Source organism: Chlamydotis macqueenii, chromosome 1 (genome assembly GCF_036417535.1).
Source record: "Chlamydotis macqueenii isolate bChlMac1 chromosome 1, bChlMac1.mat, whole genome shotgun sequence".
NCBI lineage: Eukaryota > Metazoa > Chordata > Aves > Otidiformes > Otididae > Chlamydotis > Chlamydotis macqueenii.
Genome location: NC_141556.1, coordinates 186041957 through 186063843, shown reverse-complemented (window position 1 = coordinate 186063843; position 21887 = coordinate 186041957). Strand labels below are relative to the sequence as shown.

General features: G+C 40.3%; 1 protein-coding gene across 2 annotated transcripts in view; it reads left to right on the top strand.

Annotated features, from left to right (window-relative positions):
- The window catches only part of KPNA3 (karyopherin subunit alpha 3), a 54503-nt gene that overhangs the window by 7795 nt on the left and 24821 nt on the right, over nucleotides 1–21887 (top strand). For both annotated transcript variants that reach the window (XM_086771873.1, XM_086771875.1), the window contains exon 2: nucleotides 11786–11830. In XM_086771873.1, coding sequence (XP_086627999.1) covers nucleotides 11786–11830 — 45 coding nt within the window. The remainder of the gene's footprint in view (nucleotides 1–11785; nucleotides 11831–21887) is intronic.

The following is a 21887-nucleotide window of genomic DNA, read 5'->3' as shown; positions in this document are numbered from 1 at the left end:
AAAGCAACCTTCCAAACAAGAAGAGACGTTTAAGGAGCTCTAACAGAGGCAATCAATATGGCAGCGGCTTTGGGCATGATGAGCTTCAGTAGCAGTTCAGAATCTGCCAGTACCCTCTTCCCATACTCCTTCTTGCCAGTAGGAGTATGACTCCGTATGCCTTTGTGCTCAGTGTAACTTGTGTTTTACTGGGCCCTACAGCTGTGAGATTTGAAAGAGTTTTGTGTTGGTTCTTGTCTATCAAAACCAGGCCTCTTCTGGTGGTCTAAGTGACTTCTTAGGGCTAGCTGATACCCCTTTTGTTGGAGGATGTTTAAATTGGAATTTCAAGAAACTGAAGGCATCCTCAAGGAGAGAAATACAGTGCCCAAAATGTTCAAATGGCAGAAACATGGAATCAAGGCTTATGCCGTGTTAAAAAGTGAGGTAGAAGCATCTGGAATTTGTGATGCTGAAATGATTACATCAGAAGGATTGCTGACAGGATTCGTAAAAGATTGTGGGATATTGCTGGAGTGTATTTTGTAATTCGTAACGCTCCATCTTTTTCCTGGTTTGTCAGCTGGGTTTGTTGTTTTCTCTTACATCTTGAGCAGAATGATCTCTTCATAGATTTAATTAGGCAGCTAGCACATGTTTAATCTTTTTTTTTGGCTTTTGATTGTGCCTCTCAAAAAATAGAGAAAAAAATCTGATTTCATTTGAGCCATGTAATATTATACCAGTAAAGCTTGCTGTGGTTGAATATAGACTAGCTCTCTAGGGACTTGATTTGTTGGTTGTTTTTTTTTTTTTGTGGCACTCTGTGAATGTATGCAAATTGCAATTATTTTTTCCCATTTTATAGATTGAATAATACGACTTTTTTTTTCCCCACTTCACAGGGTGGTGCTTATAAATACATCATAGAATCATAGAATGATTGTCTGAGGTACTTTGCTGTTACAGTTGAATACTGTTCAAGTGTCTGGAGAGGGAGTGTCTTTGTTCAAACAGATTGCACAAGAAGGTATCTGGCTAGTATTTAACCTAGTAGGTTTTCTTTTTTCTTTTCTCTTTTTTTTTTTTTTTTTTTTTTTTTTTTCCCTAGGGGAAACTAGTATAAATATTTGGCAAGCTTAAGAATGTCTGGTCTTCTGGGGCAAATGCCGCAGAAGTCTGTGAGGTCTTTCTAACCAAACACTTCATTTTATAATTAGATTTTTTGGAAGTGGTTATCTACAATTTTATAATACAAAGCTTGTACATTTAAAAGAATTTCAGTCTTTATGCTGATCTAAAGATCAAAATTGTAGTCTGATGTTTGCACCTAGTTACCATGAACAATCATTTTAATTTTGCTCTGTCGTTTTCATGTCCTGTACACAAGCAAAGATGGTATTTTGGCTGTGAAATATGGCTTTAAAAGTGGTGGATTTGGTTTCTAGTAACATCTGTTAGGAAAAAAAAGTGAACCTATACCTCTGAGTTGGGATCTTCTAGTCTATAAAAGAGCAAAGGGACTCCTGCTCTTTTGCAATGGCAATCAACTGTTCTGCTTAAATAGACAGGCTGGTGTACTTTCCCTCCTCGGCAAGAGAACGGAAGGGATGCTTGCTTAGAAATCCTAGGAGAGGACAGGGGTAGTGTCATGTCTTGGGAGAGACCAAGGAGTCATGTAGGTGCTTTGCTTATTCTCCCTCAAGGACTGGATAAACTTTTGTTTCTAGGAGATCCTAAAGCATCTGCTACACTGTTCATGCAATACAGGAAAATAACAAATGTGTTTTTAACGTTCACACATCTGAATACAAATTTTTGTACTGGCAAAAGCAGATTCCTGTAACATAAAACTATACCAAATTTCAAATCCTTGTACATACTTAGAGTGTGCCAAGAAACCTTAATCTTCTAACTTTTTTAAAAAGTGTGAATAAGAACCACTTGTAATTAGGCTATCTTGGTTATCCACTGTTCTTGGTGCTTATTTGGCATATCACTGTATTCAAATAAAGCAAAGCTCGTATCATTATAAAATTCAGTATGCCCTTCTGTTTCCAAAAAGTACAGAAAAAATAAGACAGACTTGATACCTATATCCTTCAGACCAGTAGTTTCTTTTGGGCTGTAGCATAAATGATAAAACTCCACAGTTAAGTTCGTCAAGGTGGGCCTTTGTCGAAGTGGAGATAGTAGCGGCTGCATTGCCACTGCTCTTTGGAACACTATGTGGACAGTTTCCTTGCCCTGTTAGGACCACAGGACAAAACAAATATTTGGAATTAGTTGGTGATCCTTGCTGCCTGCCTGTTGATCTGCGCAGGCCAACTGTTGCAGGGTGATGAGTTAGCTTAGGGTGCTGTGGGATTACCTGGAAACTTCAGTCTGGCTTAAGGTGGAGGCCATATGGCTGTGTTATGGTCTTTGATCTGATGTCAGGAAAGGTGTCATTAACAGCGTTAGGGTCTACATCTGAATGGAAATGCTGTAAAACTTTTTACTAGATGTGATGTCCTTGATTCTCACAGCAGCAGTATCTGGGAATCTACAAGATTCTGCCTTCCTTCAGTTGAGTTTTGATGTTGAATAGAGAGCTCCAGCTGCTCTTTTATTCTATATTGAAGCAGCAGGTAATGTGTTGGTTGTGTTCTGGACTATTTTAGGTCCTTCAGTATTGGTGCAATTTGTGTTGAATGCAGCCAACTAAATTGCTTCAGGTCCAGACTCCTAAGGATTATTTGATATGTCTGTACTTGTAAACTGGGTAGTTGGTATATGGAAATTAAAACATGAGTGCTCACATCTCACTTCTTTACTGGTAGTAGCTCACTATGCAAGTGAAACAAATGCAGAGAGGATGTCTGTACCTCGAAGAACAGAAGAGCCAGTAAGAAATAAACTTAGCAGTTGCTTTTTTTGCCAAGATCTGTTGGAGCAGTAGGAATGGATAATGTGGATAGGCAGCTTTTTCTGCTTCCATAGGGCTTTCAGGTGAGTCAGCACCATGAGCAACAATAATTGGAGGCTTGTGGCTTTCCATATTGACATGCATGTCTGACTTCAGTGAGTCATGACCAATAACTAAGTAAGAGTCACAGTGGATATCTGATGCATCCAATTTGCTGAGACTAGCCAGGTTCAAATACTTGAATTATCTTGCCACAGACTGGGTAACAAAAAGCAGCTGGTATTCATTTTAGGGGCCCCAAACTGGGGATTAAAAAAAAAAAAGTATGTCAGCTCCAACTGCAAAAGAACTAGTTTTCCTTCAGTGACCTTTATTAACCCTGAGGAACACAAGTCTCGGACAGATTATGGCATAAAATACAGTAATGTAAATACTGCACTCTGCTCCTAATGTATCTTGTACCGCATTAAAGGTTACAACCCAAAAGGAACTATACTATTAAGGTTATTATACTATTAAGTTTGTGCGGTGCCCAGAGAATCTGAATCAAGTTCTAATACTCTTTGCAAAATAATAGAATGTTTCCCTAAAAGAGGAGCAGATACCTTTTGGGTCAAACAGTTATCAAATGAAATAAAACTCTCTTGGAATCTCAGATCAGGGTACAGGCACACTGTAAACGTATTTGGCTGCTTTGGTAGATCTGTTGCTTGTACTGTGGAATCCATGCCCCCTGCCTGCATTTCTAACTGGGTCAGCATAATTTAATACGGAGCTATGATAACAAAGCCAGAGGTAAAGTTGTTCTAACTTCGTCGTCTATACGACTAAGAAAAACAATGATGTTTTTTCAGAAGGACAATTTGGAACTTTATGGGAGTACTTGGTAATGAGGTAAATCTCAAAATTGGGTGTGGAGAAGAAGAATCTGCCTAGAACATAAACTGGTGGAGGGGGAAAGGCTGAATAATAATCCATGATGCTTGTAACTAAAGGAATAAACCTAGCAGGAAGGGTTAATTTTGACTACATTTTTGGTTTAGTTTGGCATGGATGTAAAATCTTTTTTGCATGCCCAAAAGAATTAGAGGGGACAGTGTGCACAGCATCATTGGTTTTAGTTTTTTCAGCTGTGATTAAGTAGCTGTATTCAGACCATCATGATTCTGTCCCAGAATTTCTATTTAGTAGTCCCAGAGCTTTTCCTTCACGTGTTGTGATGTGCTTGCAATTCTTGGAGTAAGCTGTATGCACTTTGAAAGTGTGAACAGGTAGAACAGCAGTATCACCTTCTATCGGGTGTCACTTTGTCTCTTTGGCTGAAGCCAGCTGTACCAGAACAAGTAGAACAGTATCTAAGTCTCAACTTTGCACAAATTATATTCCTATGCAAATATGGAATATTTAACTTCTAATGTTAACCAAAGATAGGCAGCTGACAACCTTAATCATCTCAACTATTGTATACAGACAAGCAGTTGATTTTTTTTTTTTCTGCCCAAACCAGCCCAGCTCCCGAAGCTTCTGCATTTTCATGTGCATTGCAGTATTTCATGCTTGTTAAAAAGTGTCAGAGAAGGAATAAGGAAAAAAGGCTAGTAAAGCGATTTCTGGGGAAGAACAATGTTTACTTCGTCAATGCAAACACCTTCTCCTTTCACTGCATTGCACCCACACCTACATCGTGAAGTATTTAAACTGTACTCTAGGGTATGCTCATATGCAAGAGGGGAGGTATTAGTTAAATCCAATCCAGCTGTTGGAACTAGGCCAGTTTTTTGTGGGTTGGTTTTTTTTTTTTTCTTTCAGTTAGGCAGGTGGAAGTAGTCTGGAATTGACTTGCAAATGCTAAGCTCTCTGGCTACCCTGTATGTTTAATCAAGCTGTTCTACTGTCCCAGCTATGTATTCAGGGTAGCTCTTTCCTGTAAGCGTGTGTCTTCTGTTTTTCTGAGACTGGTTCCTGTAATGTTGAGAGGCAAGAGCAGAAATAAAGAATTTAAATGAGCAGTTATCTTTTAATTAAGTTTGTAGATGCAGATAAATTAGTCAGTGAGTTTGTTCTCTATTTTCCACTTAATAGCTGAGCTTTCAAAAGCAACTAAATGGACATCTTACAAAACAAGTTTTCAGAAACTTTGATATCCACAGAATAGCGAAAAGTGACATTAGTGTGTATTGTTCATCTCATCAAGGTGAACCTGGTTTTCCCACTTCTGTGGACTAGCTGGAGGCTGATGCACGCTGGTTGGCTTGCAGGAGAGCAGGGGTGGCCAGCTAACTACTTGTGGGGCAGCTGGCAGGCCAGCTGCAGTGGCCATACTGATGTGCTGGCTGGCATAAAAACATCTGTTTCCTGCCTCTCCATCTCATGTTTTCTGGACTTGCTCCTGTTGCAATGGAAGTGGTGTAAATGTGTTGATTAAAAGATGACGCTGCTCAGGTATCCCGCTTAATGAAATGGCTAGTCTGGGTGAGCACCACACTGAGCTCTGGTTCTCCTTGTTACAATGATAGGTAGATTTTTAGTCATTAAATGATTGTTATGCTTTAATTTTCCCTCTGGCACAATTCATATAGCTAAAAATAGTTAAGATGTTTAAAATTCATACTACTTACTGTTGCAACGTTTGATTTTTTTTTCTGTAGAGAGAATATGTGTTATTAAATAAACATCTTGTACGTTAAACTTAATTCATAATTTCGTTTAAGAAATCTTTATCCTAGCATAACAAAGGGAATGTAGTGACTTGAGCTTCTCACGAGTTGTATCATTCACACATTTAAATAGTTCTGATTTTCTAATTTGTACTGTAACAGAGGATGCAGTAATCTTATCAGGTATCCAGAATTTCTTATCTCTGAAAGTTTATATATGTAAGGGATTTTAAAGTGCTTATAATCAATTAAGATTGATTTTTAGATACAAAGTAGAAATTTCAAATTAACAGAAACCCTAAGACTAGTTCCAGTATTTCATTGTGAATGAGATATAACTAGCATAAAATAGTACTAATGTTTTAAATTTTTATTTCATAAATAGAAGGACTGTTCTGGCTGCTATGTCTCAGGTGTAGTTTTCTTATTTTGAATTAGCCTGAATTTTCTTCTGTAACTTTGGTAGAGTTTTCTTTTGTTTTTTCCAAGAAAAGCGCACTGCATTAGGTATTTGCTACAGGGGGATTTGGAAAATGTGTTACCTTTTTCTGATGTAACTTAGACCGGTACAGCTGATTGGTTTGGGGATTCCTTGATTTTTATCTTTAGATTACAGAAGCTGTATGAGTTGCCTTTTCAGGTAGTTTAATGTATTACACAGTTAAACATATTCTGTGTTAAACAGAGACTCAAGAAGCCAGAGAAGCTTGCTAGACTTAATTCTCTCCTCTACAATCTCAATACTATTCAAAACTTCAAAGTAATTTTTTTTTGTTTGCCAGGAAGATGTGGATGAGCCATCTTAAGACATCAAGTGGTAGCGTTACAGCAATGATACTTGCTATTTTATACGTAGTGGGCATCTTGCGCACCTTTGTACTTGTGAAGTAAGTGTGGTTGAGCCAGAGGGTATCAAATGTTTAGTCACTTAAAAATAGTTCTTTGAATGTGCTGATGGTAAGAGTTACTGTATTGCTGATAATTCAAAGTTTCACAGGGTTATCTTTAGACATTGCTTATTGATATCAAGAGTTTTGTGTACAGCTTTATCTTCTGTTGTAAACCAAATACCAGCTTAAAAATCAGGAAGACGTTTCCAGTCTCCACGTGTTGCTCTGAAATTGAGCTTTGAGTTTTTTGTCATCTTCTTGTTGGAAGAGAGATACCAGAGCTGAAATGTAGATCTGATGAGGATGGCTGTGTTCTGTGTTGCTTCTGCCCATTGAGTGTGTCAAAGGCAGTTTTACAGGGACTGAGGCATTCTTTGAAGCCTTACTTTGGGCATTGACTTGGGGCTTGCTTTATTTTCAAGGTCTAGTGTCTCTTAAATCTCTTGTCTTTTGTCAGCTTAGCATTTTTATGTTTTGTATCAGCCTGAAACAAGGTTCCCTTGCAGCCCTTAACACAACAACTCTAATGTGTGTAGTGATTTTTCTTTATCACATATAAAATCAATTTTCATATTTTGATGGAATTAAAGATGATTTTTATTCTAAGTGGAAGGTGTTAGGGGGAGATTCTTGGTATGTAACACTTTATATCTGGCTTTGGAAGAGTTCAGAAATTCAGGGCAGAAGTGAGAACACTGATTTATCTAACAATATCTAGTAGATGGGGTTTTTTTTCTGGTTTATTTTATAAAATAACAAAATGCTGAGGAACATAATGCTAGAAATACTGCTGAACATCTACTTTTAACTTGTAACAAGACTTACAGTACTTGGTGCATTAGTGTGGTTATGTCAGCCTGTGAAGTACACTAAGTAATTCTTCTTCACAGATGGTGGACCGGGGAGAAGAAATCTCCTGCTACAAAAGCCTTATGAACTTGTCTGACTTGAGTAATGTGTAATGATTGATATGTAATGTTGTAGCATGCCTTGGTAAGTGTTGTATGTTCTTATTTCTTAATGGTACGTGCTGACTGATAGTTATTTTTACTTTCTGCACCTTGCATATGGTCCATTAATACCCCTATGTTTAGGAGCGGTCTCACAGTTTAGATTCTGCAGGAATAAACTGTCATCATTTTTTTTGCCTATACAGAGTTTTCCCTTTCTGAGATTTGGAATCTGATTTTATTCAGTAAAACAGTTCAGATTTATCTTGGGGGTAGTTTTGAGATGTACTGTTTCAATGTGACATGAAGTTACTTGTTTGAGTACTTTAAGCTGAGAAGTGACTGTAGTCAGATTCTGTGGATGTCACTGTGTTAGATCCATTGGTAACATCTCGCTCAGCTTCCGACTGGTGTTGCATATAGAGACTTTAGTAGATGGTTGTCCTCCCAGTCTGAAAGCTGGTAATGAATCTGTGGGGTTAAGTTGCAGAATAATTTTGTCTTTTCCCTGTTTTAGCAGGGGAAAATGTTTAACCTTTCTACTACTGTATAAATCTCTTGTAAATGCTTATCAGTTCCCTATGTGTTTGGACTTGCAGGTAGTTTAAAAGTGATATTCTGCTTACAGTGGTAATGCTTCCTTAAAGGGAGGCTTGCAGTGGTACTTAAGACTGCCGTTGGATTATAGTATGTGTACTTCTTCTGAGGCTGTAGGAAGGTGCTGATAACCTGCTGCATTTCTAAAATGCTTCATCTGAAACACAAGTTTTAAATACCTACCTTTTAAGAAATGCCAAATCCAGACAACAAATGAAGTGAATCGCTTAAGTCTGTTTTTTAGGGAATAAAGTTTGAGCTTTGCCAACCCTTCACCAACAGCTAAGATTAGAAGTTGTGCCTGTCAGTCTGCAAGTTTTAAAATAAAACTTTCAAAAGCCCAGCAGGAGAGTCCAGCATCCAGCATGGTGCTGTATGCATACCTGCATTTCCTGTAATCAGCTGAGGTTGAAGCATGTTTTCGGTCTTAAGACGATGGTCTCTCAAGGCAAGGAGAACCAACTGGCAGACATTCAGTGGTCTACCATGGAGTGGTCCATCACTAGTGTGTCAGCTCCTGTGGTAAAAAGGAGAAAATCAAGATGTGTAACAGTCTGAACAAATCCCAGTTAAGCAACAATCATAAAACTAAGAAACTGGGCCAATGTCAAGTGCATACATGTGTTTCTCATGTACAGTCTAGAATTCCAGTATTTGCCATGTATGAAGTGGAATCCATGGTCTTAAATATATTGGTATACAATGATCATCTCTTATGTTGGGGACATTAAGTGGAACACTAGTATGACCAAGTTAGAAATAATGTTGACATGCATCAAAGTGAGAGCACTGACCATGGTCCAACCATGGCAGCCAAGTTTAACTGCCAGAATGCACCGTAGACTCTTTGGGAACTTCGGTCCCATATACTTGTAGGAAGACTCTAGCCCTAACACTGTGCTACTGATTCTTGGATGATCCTAGTGACCTTGACGTGCTGAATTTTTGAAGATGCCATGCTAGCAGGAGACTAGCAGCCTGGGACCCCTTAGTTCAGTGGGAGCCAGATAGCCTTAACTTCACAGAACTGATGAAGGTTAAGTGATATATCCAATTATCAACCTGTTTGCTCTGTGAATGGAGAAGAAGCTCTTAACTTAGTGGTGAGTACTGCCTGTTCTGCCTTTTGAAGGAGGAAGGGAAAAAAAAAAATGTACCAGAGCTGCTTAGAAAGAGAAACTAGATATAGTAAGTTTTAAAGGAAATACAGAAGAACAGCTGAAAGGGTAAAACCCAGGTAATACGGAGATTGCCTTAAGAAGAGTATTAAAAGCTCAGAAAATGTATGCTACTGGTCAGCAAAGATGTCTGTGGTTGATAACCTTTTTTTGAAGAATCTTTCTAAAGAGTGGTAGCTCTCTAAATGAGGAAAAAATGGGCAATTCTTGCACGTTAAATGTAAAACCATAATGCAGTAGTCAAATATTTTGACGATCAGTTTGATATAAGAAAAAAACTAGTAACAAAAAATTGAGGCAGAATTGCAATAGGGTAGGATCAGTGGGGCTGAAATAATGGAAGTATGAAACAAAGGTAAAAACCTAAATGAAAAGCTGAGTGATTTATTTGCCTTTAGAAAGAAGCTTAGAGTCTTCCCAGTAGAGCCTTTATGGATGGATGACTCTGAGTAACTGTTTTTAGTCAGAGCATTGTTAGAGGAAGCTTTAGAGTAAATTGATGAAATGAATAGTAATGCCTTGCCTGGGACTGTGTTGTTGGTTTGTTTTGTTGGCTTTTTTTTTTCCCTAAACCAAAAATATTAAGCTGATGACTTGTTGAACACAGCATATAGTCTTTCTTAGATCTGCCTTTCTTCCAGAAGAATGGTAGGTGGCAAATGTTATGGTTGTCTCCTTAAGAGCTTCAGATTTGTTCTGATGTTTCTGCTCAACAGGAAATGTTCTAGAGTATTATCACATAGATAAATGAAAAAGTGTGGGAGTAAATTGTAATTAGGGAGCAAATTTAAAAGTGAATTGTGCCTTGCATCAATTAAATTGCTGAGATTTCAAATCTGGCACATAGAATACTGGATTTGGGGGAGAAAACGCTAGTGGACACTCAACTGATTTGTCATGTGATGGGGTATCCCTTAAAATTTAAGTTAAGTAGGAATAAAAGATTAGATTTTAGGGGGAATTGGGGTGATGTTACTAGTAGGAAGTTCTGTAAGGGACTTTGTGTCTAGCATGTCCAGAATGATCAAGGAAAGGAGATTTTGTAGCAAAAATATGATAGCCTTGTTTATTTAGTGCCCTTACATTTCACAGTTTTAAAGACAATTCAAATATAAAATTCTAATCCAAATGAGAAACTTGAGTGACTGATCCAACTAGGTACATCCAGTGAGTTTTCAGGTTCTTCATTTGTCCATTCGCTGCCTACCCAATGTTCTCCCATTCCTCAGCAATCCAGTCCTATCATACTGAGCTTTCACAGCAGGGTTAGATGGTCAAAAGAATCAAACGGTTTAGCAAAATAATGAGGGAAGAGGAAAAGTGTCATTCTGGTAGGTGCTCTAGTACTAGTGTCCTCTTACTGTAATGAAGGCTTGCTTTGTTTAAAGTGGTATAGTAGTATAGCTTGTTGATGTAAAAGAATTGTGTCTGTGCTTACTTGAGCGAGTTGATTAATGAAGTGATGGACAGGAAGACAAGCCTTTCTTGCTCTGAAATCAACCTAAAATAATTAAATGAACACTGCTATGCAAACTGATTGAGAACATTGAAGCTAAGATAATGTTCTAAGCACTGAAACTATGTCCTATAACTATGTATAGATTCAAGGTGTGAAGTCTGCTCATTTCATTTACCTGTGTTTGAGCTTTAGCATGTCCCGTGTTTCCTTAGATGTGTGATGGGGAGTGCTGGTATTTTCTCTGTACTGCTGATCTTAACTTCCCTGAGCTAAAAGATATCAGTGATTTGCCCGAACTCAGAAGGAACATGATAGTGACAGTGAAGGTCAGTAGCAAGGACAGGACACAAAGTATTTTAAAAGGCTAATTTTAGTTAGTGTGGGTGATCTTTCTAGGCTGCCAGCAGTCATCCAGTCCTGACTTTCTCTGAATTGCATTTTGATGGTACATGTCTTTTCCGCTGATTGTAAAATGAACCTAGGGAGATTGCCTTTACTAGGCTAAAATTGCTCTTTCTCAATCTTGTGATCTCTTTTAGCCAGGAGGTATAACTGCATCATAGGGAATGTGTCCTGAGTGCCCAGTATCATTAAGGAGCTGAGATCTTTATGGGATGATTTTTCTTTACAGTGTTTAGGCTATAGATCCTAAGTAGACTCAGTGTCACTGTACTACTTTGTTTCCTTTTGCCACAAGCTTAACCTCTCTTGTTTGCATTGAGCTCAGGCATCTTCTTGTCACTCATGGTTGATTTTGCCTAGGTGACTGGCATAGGTTATGTGTGTAGGTTGTGAATGTGACCATATGTGAAATTGAGACTGTCTGACTTATATTTACTGCTTCTTTTTCGTGTGCAAATGCAAACACCTGGAGAGTCATTCCAGTGAAATTCCGTAGAGAAGTCAATGTTTTCTGCCTTTGGGATACATATTGTGGTTTATGACAGAGCTTTCTGTAAGGTGTATAATCTTTAAAAAACAAAACGAAACAAAAAACAACACCCACAAAAAGCAACCTATGCATCTTGCTAGAAAAAATTGAATTATAAATTATGCACACCGTTTTCCTTATCTTTTAATGAATAACTGCACTTTTGACCTAGAAACAACTGACTCCAAAACAAAGTACTACTTTTTTACATACAAATAATTTTTATTTATTTACAGACTATGAGAAGACACAGAAATGAAGTTACAATTGAATTGCGGAAGGTAAGTCTGCTTTTATTTATCAACTGTGTTACTCTGCTAATAATGCTCTGATGTCTTAGCTAAATATTTTGCCATAAGCTTTGCTTTATGGCCCCAAACTTACATAGAAAAGTTGTAAATTTGTAGATTATTAACTGTGCGTTCTAATACTCTCCGACTCCTTAAGCTCAGTACAGCAGAACAGTACTGCTTTACTCCAGTGTATCACTTGGAAATAATTCATATTTCGTTTCTGTACTCATATTCTCATATTATTACAGTGAAGCTGTCAGCTGTTCAGATGTTTAAAGTCTCCGAATGGGAAAAGGGAGAGTTTTAGTGTTTAGAAAGGCTGGATGTTCTTTTACTTTGTTTTCTGGAAATTACTGCTTCTGTGCTGTAGAGGGGGTTAATTTTAGGGTCAGATTTTGGTTGTATTGGGTAAATGCCAATGTATCTGGTAAGGTCATTACCATGAGGGGTGATCTAGTTCAGTGCTCTGCCTAAATACAGGATTTGTTACATACTTGTCATTCATAACACTTCCAACAGCCTTTCTAGGCGCTTTGAAGGCTTGCTTGCTTTCACAAGCTAAACTACTCTTGGTCTATGTCTGTAAAGAGAAGGAGTAAACTTTTATCTGCATTTGGGGTACCTTCAGTATATCTGAGAACTGATATTGACCTCTTTACTTTTATCCTGTTGAGACAATTTCAGTTCTTCACCCTTTTATTGAACATTGTTTCCTAGATTTGACTTGTTGCTGTTCCTCAGATCCAGATTGCCTGTATCTTTCTGGAAGTGTGCAAGTCTGGAAGGATGCAGGCCACTGCTGAGGTTCAAATAGGACAGTGAAAAACAATTATTAACACAGTATTCCTCTTTATATTGAGTATGTTGTTGACTTACACCCAGTCTGTGATCTGTTATATCCTTTGGACACTTCCTACAGTACTGCAAAATAGAGGTAGTTGTTTGTTCTCTATTTGCATAGTTAAGTAAATACAGAAATTTTAAGCATTATTGTTTCTTGTCTTTTGAATTGCATCTGTTTTTTCCAGACTTTCTTAACTTGAATTCCCATTCTGCTCCCCAGTATGCTTCAGGGCCTCCCCACCTTGGTACCACCCATGTTTTCTAATATATTCATTAAAGGCTTGATTGAAGTGTGTGCTTTCAATACTGTAGATGTAGGCCAAGCTCCTTTTGGTCTCCCATTTGATGCATATCTCTAGTTTGTCAGTTAAAGTCTGGCTGGGACTTACTTAGGAGTGCACACTCACCCAATTTCATCTATTTTTTTTTTTTTTCACTATTTGCAAACAGAGAAGACAAAAGCCTTGCTAAATCATGGTGAAGGATTTGTAAGTAGAAGTTACATTGACATAAATTACCTTGACTTGTTTTTGAGAAATTTTGTCTGTGCACCTGATTGTGTCAGAGCTACCAGAAAATCTTGTGCAAGTATTTTCCTGGGATCCTCCTGCTCTTCTTTAAAAAATAGGCTTTTTTTTTTTTAGGTCTTACAGAAAAACAGCTGTATCTTATTACAATATTAAAAAAAATATTTGTAAGATTTATCGTGATACTGTAAGAATTACTTGAAGAAGCCTAAATGGACCCAGATGACTGGGAAAAAAAAAATCTTCATACTTAGATGAGCATGATGTGTCATCTAAAAATTGTTTAATGCTTTCATGTTTTTCTAATCAAACTGACAGGTGACTGAGGTATGGAGAAAGCTACTTTTTACGTACAGTGGCAGGTTCCAAGTGAAAAATAAAATTAGCCAGTTTTTGCTTAAAATGAGATTCAAGTCATTCATTTTGAGATCTGAATTATCAGCAGTTAAAGTTTATGCTGACATGTTAGAGGCCCTCTCTGCTCAGAGCTAGCATGTTCACTCAGTGTAAAACTCACTGTATAACTGAAATCTGCACTGGGAAGGGTCGTTCATAGCACTTGGGCAGCCTATGCCCACTAGCAATGCTGTGAAAGATGGCTTAGCTAATGCAGCGTATCCTCGTACATCTTGTTAAACTGAGACTGCATGTGAGCATTCCAGTACAGTCTTTGGAGAGACCTTCTCACCAAAGTGAGAATTTTAGTTTTAATTTAATTCTCATAATTGTTTTTTTTTGTAATAGGTCACAATTTCAAGGCCATTGTATTACAGAAGCATGGTGGGAAGCAGGTGACACAGTTAAGGCAATGGATTGTTCTGTGTGAAAGGAATCTTATATGTGCCAGTAATATGTGAATGAAAATGAGGAAGACTGAGCTCCTAGTGACTTTTTTGCTGAAAAAAAAGCTTCGCATGCACATGCGAAGATCAGTTACAGAAGCTTAAGCACTGGATGTAGGTCAGACTGTAAATCAAGAGTGAAGAGCAGCTGCAGAACTCTTAAACGCAGGAAGTTGTGTTCTTCTGGAGTGTTTGCTGAACATCTTCCACTGCAGAGAGCAGAAGAAATCTGCTTTAATAAGAGATTCAGCATGTGTCCAAGTTGTTGGTTTGCAGCAACTGAACTGATGCTGGTGGGCAACTGGTTTGCTGTGGGAGTTCTGTGACAGATTTGAGGACATTGCTTCTGGTACGGGATTTGGATTGAAAAGTGAAGGGATATATTTTATTAACCTCCAGCAGTGGAAAGGTTAAGCTGCGGTCTTCATCTTTACGGCTAACACTGCTTCCCTAGTATGAATATGCCCAATTCAGGAAATGTCTGTGTTGGCATGACATTAGTAATCCACCAGTGCCTTTTCAAAACAAAGGGGTATCTTACCTTAATCCCAGCTATCCAAATGCTGAGTGTACACCTGGTTTTTGAAGAAAACAGGCAATTTGAGCATATTCTTGATCTGTACAGTTGAAGCACTGCATAGTCATGAGTTTGGCTTTTGAATCAATGTGTGTATAAATATTAAATGAATGAATCTGATAAAGTTGCTTACATCTCTCTCTTGTAAGATGGAATAAAAAAATCGCAGCTTTGAACAGTAGTAAACAATTTCTGCATGCGCTAGTGAGGTGTGTATTTTTTTGCGATGACAGACATCAAGGTGCATTTGCAACACATTCTGTGTTTCAAAATATATTTATTTCTTTCTGAATGAGAGCTGCAGTGTGAAGACAGTAAGTTTACTTTTTTCCTTTTTTTTTTTCCCCTCGATCACTTATTATTTGATTAGGAATTCAGCTAACAAAGTTATCTCTGACATAAAAGGGTAGCAGTTGTCTGACAGAATCCTGGCCGAGGCATGGATTGGCACTGTGAGCCAGTCAGATGACACTCCTGATGGTCAGGTGCCCTTTTCTGATTCCATATTGGCCTTGCTGAACATGTGTTTTATGCATTTTGGGAATGGACCCACTACACTCCTGGAAAAGTGGTCTTGGTCTCTGGCTATATTATTAGTGCAGCAGTGGGCCAAAGAGCTGAAAAAGTAGCTATTTCTTTCCAGACAGCCAAGATCACAATATCAGTTTTGGTGATGGAGACTGTCTCAGGATTTAGAATTTAAACTTCTCCGTGTAGTGTCTTGGCATTTAAAATGCTGTCGTGGTTTTGTTTAGTGAGGGGGGGCCTAAGGTGGTAGCTTCTGTAGGAAACTGCTGGAAGTCGCTCCCCTTTGTCCAGTGGACTCGGCCGGGCCTAGGGCGGACCCACTGCTGGCCAAGGCCGAGCCGATTGGTAGCAGAATGTCTCGTGATAACGCCTCTGCGATAACATATTTAAGAATGGGAAAGCAGAAAAAAAAGAGAGAGAGAAGAGAAGATGTGAAGCAGCTGAGCGGGGGCAGAGGCACAGAGGGGGAGGCGCAGGCCTCATGGGCCTTGCAGGCCTCACCCTCTGGCCTCTCGCCGGGCAGCTGACTAGGCCCAACTCGGCCCGGCCCGGCTGCAAGAAGTGGAGAGGAGATGAGAAGTGAATAAGATGTAAAAAGGATCCTGAGAGGCGTCTGCCAGCCTGTTGTGAGGAACGGCTGCAGACGCCAAGGTCAGTGAAGAAGGAGGGGGAGGAGTAATATGGCTCCTGGCCAAGATTCCTCTGCAATTCGTGGTGAAGACCATGGTGGAGCGGGTTGTCCCCCTGCAGCCCATGGAGGTCCACGGAGGGGCAGAGATGCCCCTGCAGCTCGTGGAGGACCCCACGCCAGAGCAGGTGGATGCCTGAAGGAGGCTGTGGCCCGTGGAGGGCCCACTGGGACAGCTGTTCTAGAGGGACTGCACCCCGTGGAAAAGATGACCCACGCCGGAGCATTTTCACGAAGGACTGTGGCCCGTGGGAGGGACCCCACGCTGGAGCAGAGGAGGAATGCGAGGAGTTCTTCCCCCGACGATGATACAGCGGCATAAAACAACGCGTGATGAACTGACCGCGACCCCCATTCCCTTTTCCCCCCCCGTGCCGCTCGGGGGGGAAGGTAGTAGAGCTAATGTTAAGCTTGGGAAGAGGGAGGGGTGGATGGAGGTTATCTTGTTCTCTGTCTCATTATCCTGCTGTTTGTAGTAATAAATGAATAGTTTTCCCCAAGTCGAGTCTGTTTTGCCCGTGACGGTAACTTTAAGGATTTCTCCCTGTCCTTATCTCAAACCTTGAGCCGTTTTTCCTTATATTTTCTCTCCCTATTCTCTCGGAGTGTGGGGGGAGTGAGAGAGAGACTGCGTAGTCTGGTCCGATCGGGGCTGAACTACGACAAATGTTTATCACTTAATTTCAGCATCACAGAAACCTGAAGGTTGCTCTGTTAGCAACAGGGACTCTGGAATTCATTGGCTAACCTGTAGGGGAGTGAGGTGGGTGAATAACGGTTAGGATTCTGTTCAGGGTGCCATACCTAAATGAAGCCTGTAACTCCATTGCTATGAGAGATTCTTTGGTTCTGGGCACGTGGCTTTCTGTGAGGATGAAGCTTAACTTGGGCCATTCATGTGCTGTAAGGAAGGTAGTTCTGAGTCAGGTCAGTGCTGTGGTCATTGAGTTAGATGCCACCCTTCAAAGGAAGCCTTAACACTCCTAACCTCAGCAGAAACAGAGAATCCTGTCTTCCTTTAAGTCCTGCTAACTAACTGGAGTTCTAAGAACTTCAAGGATCTCTCACAAGGTTTATTTTTTACTTTCTTGGCAAACTCAGCTGCCTGTGAGAGCTCATAGACATGAGCTCATGAAAGCTCTAATAGCCAATTAAGTTTGATGCAAGGTAAAGCAATTATTTGAGAAACAAGTGGTGGATTAAGGAGCCATGGGCATATGTTTTTTGCCTGTTTCTCTGACATACTGTACTTGTTGTCCCTACTCTGATCTTTTTTAAAAAAGAATGCTTATGTCCTCCATAGCTCCTAAATAAAATATTAAGCCTTGAGTAAAGAAGTGTGTCTTCATCTTGCTGGGAGACTTAGAGTGGGAAAAATCTTTCTCTGATTCTCAGGAAGTCTGAGAATGGAAAAGAAAAAAAAAAATCCCCATTTTAAGGTTCAGGATAGTAAAACTTGCTTTGGTTATGCATCTTTTCCAGTTCAATGTGAATGTATAGCTTTTAATTCACTGTAAAGTACATTTTTTAGGTGTAAGTCTACCAACTTAAAAGAAACAGCAGAGAGACTGAAGCACTGTTCTTTTGGAGGTTTCTCTGTCCATTGTCAGTAGCACAAATTCTTGGGAGGGAACTTGCATCTACTCTGCCTTGAGTGATTCCTCAAAAAAAAAAAAACCCACCTAGGAGGAAAACCGTAATCTCAGTGTATTCTTCTTTGAATCCATTTGAGTAAGAGCATACTTTTGCCGAACTTAACAGGCCTCTATCTTTGCAGTCTGTGCTTGGGGCTCTTGGGCCACATGCTAGTGTACACATATGTGTCTACTTATTTTTAGTCGACCTGCTCCATCTTCTGAGAAAGATGTGCACTAGCCAACAGGAATATTGTGACTACTGTCTGTTCTCACAAAGGTGAGTTAGCAGGACTCAAATGTAGAAAAGTTCTCGTCTTCTAACCACATATCAGTAGCTGTACTCCTTATCTGAAGAACAGTCTTGGAATCTGTTTGACTGCCTTTGGATGCAAGGGACCTAGTTCACTAAGCATATAGGATATAATTTTGATATCCATGGATTGTAGGATCATCAGATTGACCTGTTCAGCCTTTTTAGAGATTTACGTTTTTTTTTTAAATCTCTCTAGGTGTTAATGAGTTCTAAGACAGTGAGTAGGGCCAACTAATGGTCCTTTCCCAACCATTAAAGAAATTGAATCTTTTTCCAGGTTCATATCCAAGAGCTGTTCCTAGAAATTCACTGAGGCTAGGTAGCATACCTAAGAAAACGTTAATTCAGAGGATATTTAGTAGAGGTTTTCAGAGCATCCCTTTACCATGATGAGGTTGGAGTGGGTAGGCTTTTGTCCCTTCATGATGGACTGTGGCAGGTGCTCTCAGCCCCCAAAACTAAAATTGGAGATTACGTGTAAGTGAAACCTAGAAGTTCCGCTCAGTCTGTCACAACAGTGGTAGCTTGAAAGGGATGTCCACACAACCTGAATCTACCCCCATCACTGGCCTGATCCTTTAGTCTTTCCTAGTGACATAGTTTAGCCCCACTTGGGACCAAGCTATGCCGTGTCTCTATTACTCCCTCCCACCCTCCAAAGGGATAGGGAGAGAGAATATAAGGAAAAAGGCTCAAGGTTTGAGATAAGGATCTCTTCACTCCCTGTCCTTAAAGTTACTGTTACAGGCAAAACAGACTTGACTCGGAGAAAAACTATTTGTTTGTTATTAAAACCAATGCAGGATAGTAAGAAAGAGAACAAGATAACTTCTCCCCACCCCTCCTTTTTCCCAGCCTTAACTTTATTTTCAATTATCTCTACCTCCCTGAGTGGCATGAGGGGAAGAGGGAATGGAGGTTATGGTCAGTTCATCACTTGTTGCTTTCTGCCACTCCTTCCTCCTTGGAGGAAGAACTCATCACATTCCTCCCCTGCTGCACTGTGGGGTCCCACCCACGGCCTACAGTCCTTCATGAACTGCTCTGGCATGAGTCCTTTTCCCCAGGGTGCAGTCCCTCTGGAACGACTGCCCCAGCGTGGGACCTCCATGGGCTTACAGCCTCCTTCAGGCATCCACCTGCCCTGGCGTGGGGTCCTCCCTGGGCTGCAGGTGGATCTCTGCTCCTCCATGGGCTGCTGGGGGACAGCCAGCCTCACCATGGGCTGCACCGTGGGCTGCAGGAGAATCTTGGCCAGAAGCAGCATTACTCCTCCCCCTCTTTCTTCACTGACCTCGGTGTCCGCAGCCGTTCCTCTCACAAAAAAATTTCTTCACAATCGGCTCAGGCAGATGCCTCTCAGCTTCTCTTCACATCTCCTCTCCACTTCCTGCAGCTGAGCTGGACTGAGTTGGCCGCCCAGCAGGAGGCCAGAAGGTGAGGCCTGCAAGACCCACAAGGCTCATGCCTCCCCCTTTATGCCCCCACATCAGCTTCTTCACATCTTTTTTTTGTTGTTGGTGGTGGTTTTCTGGTTGTCTTTTTGTTGGATTTTTTTTTTTTATTATTTTCTCCCTTCTTAAATATGTTATCGCAGAGGCGTTATCAGGGAACATTCTGCCACCAATCTGCTCAGCCCTGGCCGGCAGCAGGTCTGCCCTAGGCACGGCCGTATTCACTAGACAAAGGAGAAACTTCTAGCAGCTTCTTGCAGAAGCTGCCACCTTAGCTTCCCCTCACTAAACAAAACCAACACACCTAGGATGTAAGAGCAAAGGAAAGAGCTGCTTGTTGTCGTCTGTGATTAGAGCTAGTGCTGGCTAGCACTCCCATTCCTAATGTTGAGATGTTCTTGAAGTTCTGCTCTTTGTCCACAAAGGACTCAAACATCTTAACTTTTGTGCCAAAATAGCTTCTTACTACTAGTCACTGAGTTCCTGAAGAAGCATTTTATAATGGTGTTTGTTACCTGGGGGCAAATATTTTCTTGCTTATTTCTTTTCACTTTTGATCATGAAGCTTTCCAACAGAGTTGAGACTTTTCGTAGAGTTTTCCCATGTGTCAAATGCCAAAGAGCACATATAAAGTTGTATTTAACACCTTTTGCAACTCTATTAGAGCATCCTATTAGCCGTGTCCTATAGTACTACGTGAAACGCAGCACATAGCTTGATGGACATCCTCTTTCCATCAAGATTGTTTCTTCTGTTAATCATGTTGTCTTTGAAACTTGTTTGTATTGACACGCATTTTTAAAAATCCTGTAGCCATCTCCCAAGGGGGTAAACAAGAAGTACTAGGATCTGCAGGATTTGCATATTTGCTCTTCATGCAGCCTGACCTTCCCACTGTTAGTGAAGCAAACAAGATGGGTATCTGTCATCACAAACTTAACAGATCATTACTGGACAAGAAAGTGCACTCATGATATCATTACTGTTGTTTCTAACCGTTTGGCATTTTTGCCTGGCATATATGCCCACAAACCTTTTGTTCATATGGAAATCCTTGTATACTGTTGTAGTGTGATCTCTACCAGAATCTTGACAAGCTCCTAACCAGCAGTCAGTTTATAAACTTCCAGACTTTACTGTGCATAGCAGGTGTGATTCGGGCAGTGGTTGAGGATCTTCGCTTTTGAAGGAGAGCTGCTTAGTTGATGGCAAGGTCTTACCCCTCATCAGTGATTCCAGTCTGATGTCTCTCACCAGTCTTTGAGGAGAGCAGCTGTGTCCAGGTCTGCTTGTTTGTCTTCAGCTTCATCACAGGAGCCTTCAGAAGAAGGTGGTGCTATGATTTAGGCAAAAACTTTTGAGTTTGTCACAGTATGACAAAATGCGAGCATTTTAAGGTCATGCTGAGGTGCAAATCATGTTCTTTACCTTATGCAGGGGAGTGATTGGTCTATCAAATTACTATATGCAGTGGTTTAGCTGTCCAGGAATTGGACACCTTTGCAAATGGACAAATAGCCTTAGAGCCACCTTTTAGGATGGGAAGATTCCATGAACACTTTGACTTCCTAAGAAATGCGCTAATAAGAATAGCTTTTCCTTAGTACTTATTTAGAAGCACTTACTAGCCTCTCTGCTTCAGGCTGCTGTGGAAGCTCCTCTGTACATGTTTTTGACTTATTTTTCAGCCTAGCCATCTACAAATAGTGGGTAGCTACAGGAACATTCTTGCTTGCTCTTCCTTTCCCTGGCTAAGGTCATTTTTTCTGGACCCTGTTACACCGTGTGACTGACAGCCTGAAGACATTGCCTGCATTCACAGAAATTCCAGCATCAGCCTGTGGTCAGTTACATCCTATTAAGTTCAGTTCTTTCTCTTAAGGAGGATAAAATATCTTGGCATTAGAATACACATGCTTACTCATTTTGGTTAACATTACCATTAGGAAGCGTTCTCTTAGGCATACTCATCTTGCCAAAGGAATTGGATAGTTGTGTATGCAGGTATAAAAGGCCCTCTAAGGAGCTATTAACTTGCTTGCTGGAACGGGTGAGAACTAGGCTCTTGCTCAACTCAGTTATGGTCTATCTTATGGCCGTCTTTAACATGCAACATACAAATGGAAGGCTTTTATGTTACTCAGTCTTAACGGTGCTACGATTTCGAATTAATCTGATGCAGTTTTCCTCTTGTCAAGAGACCCTGTCCCATAGTGAATTTAAATCTATATTATGTCCATTTGATGGGCCAGAGTTTGAAATGTTGTTCCTTTGTTACCATCTTCACCATTGGTGACCTCCCAGCGGAATGTCTGCATTCCTGATAGCTGCAGAACAGTTAGCTGAAGCTCCATTTTCTTTCACCTCTCAGCCTACTGCGGCCTAGGAGAACAGCCTTCAGTGTGTGTTCATCTAGGGATTCATTGGACTCTTCTCCAGGTAAATGGAATTTTTTTGAGAACTATGTACTGTTTGGAGATACTTCAGTGCGTCAATGTACGCATGGACAATTGCTTGAAGGAGAGAGACGAGTTATTTATTTGTTATTGTTCTTTTATAACTGTGTTCATTCACAACCTGCCTTTCTTTCCTCTTTGTCCAAGGCCCTGAGAGATTTCTGGAGAGCTTGAAGAAC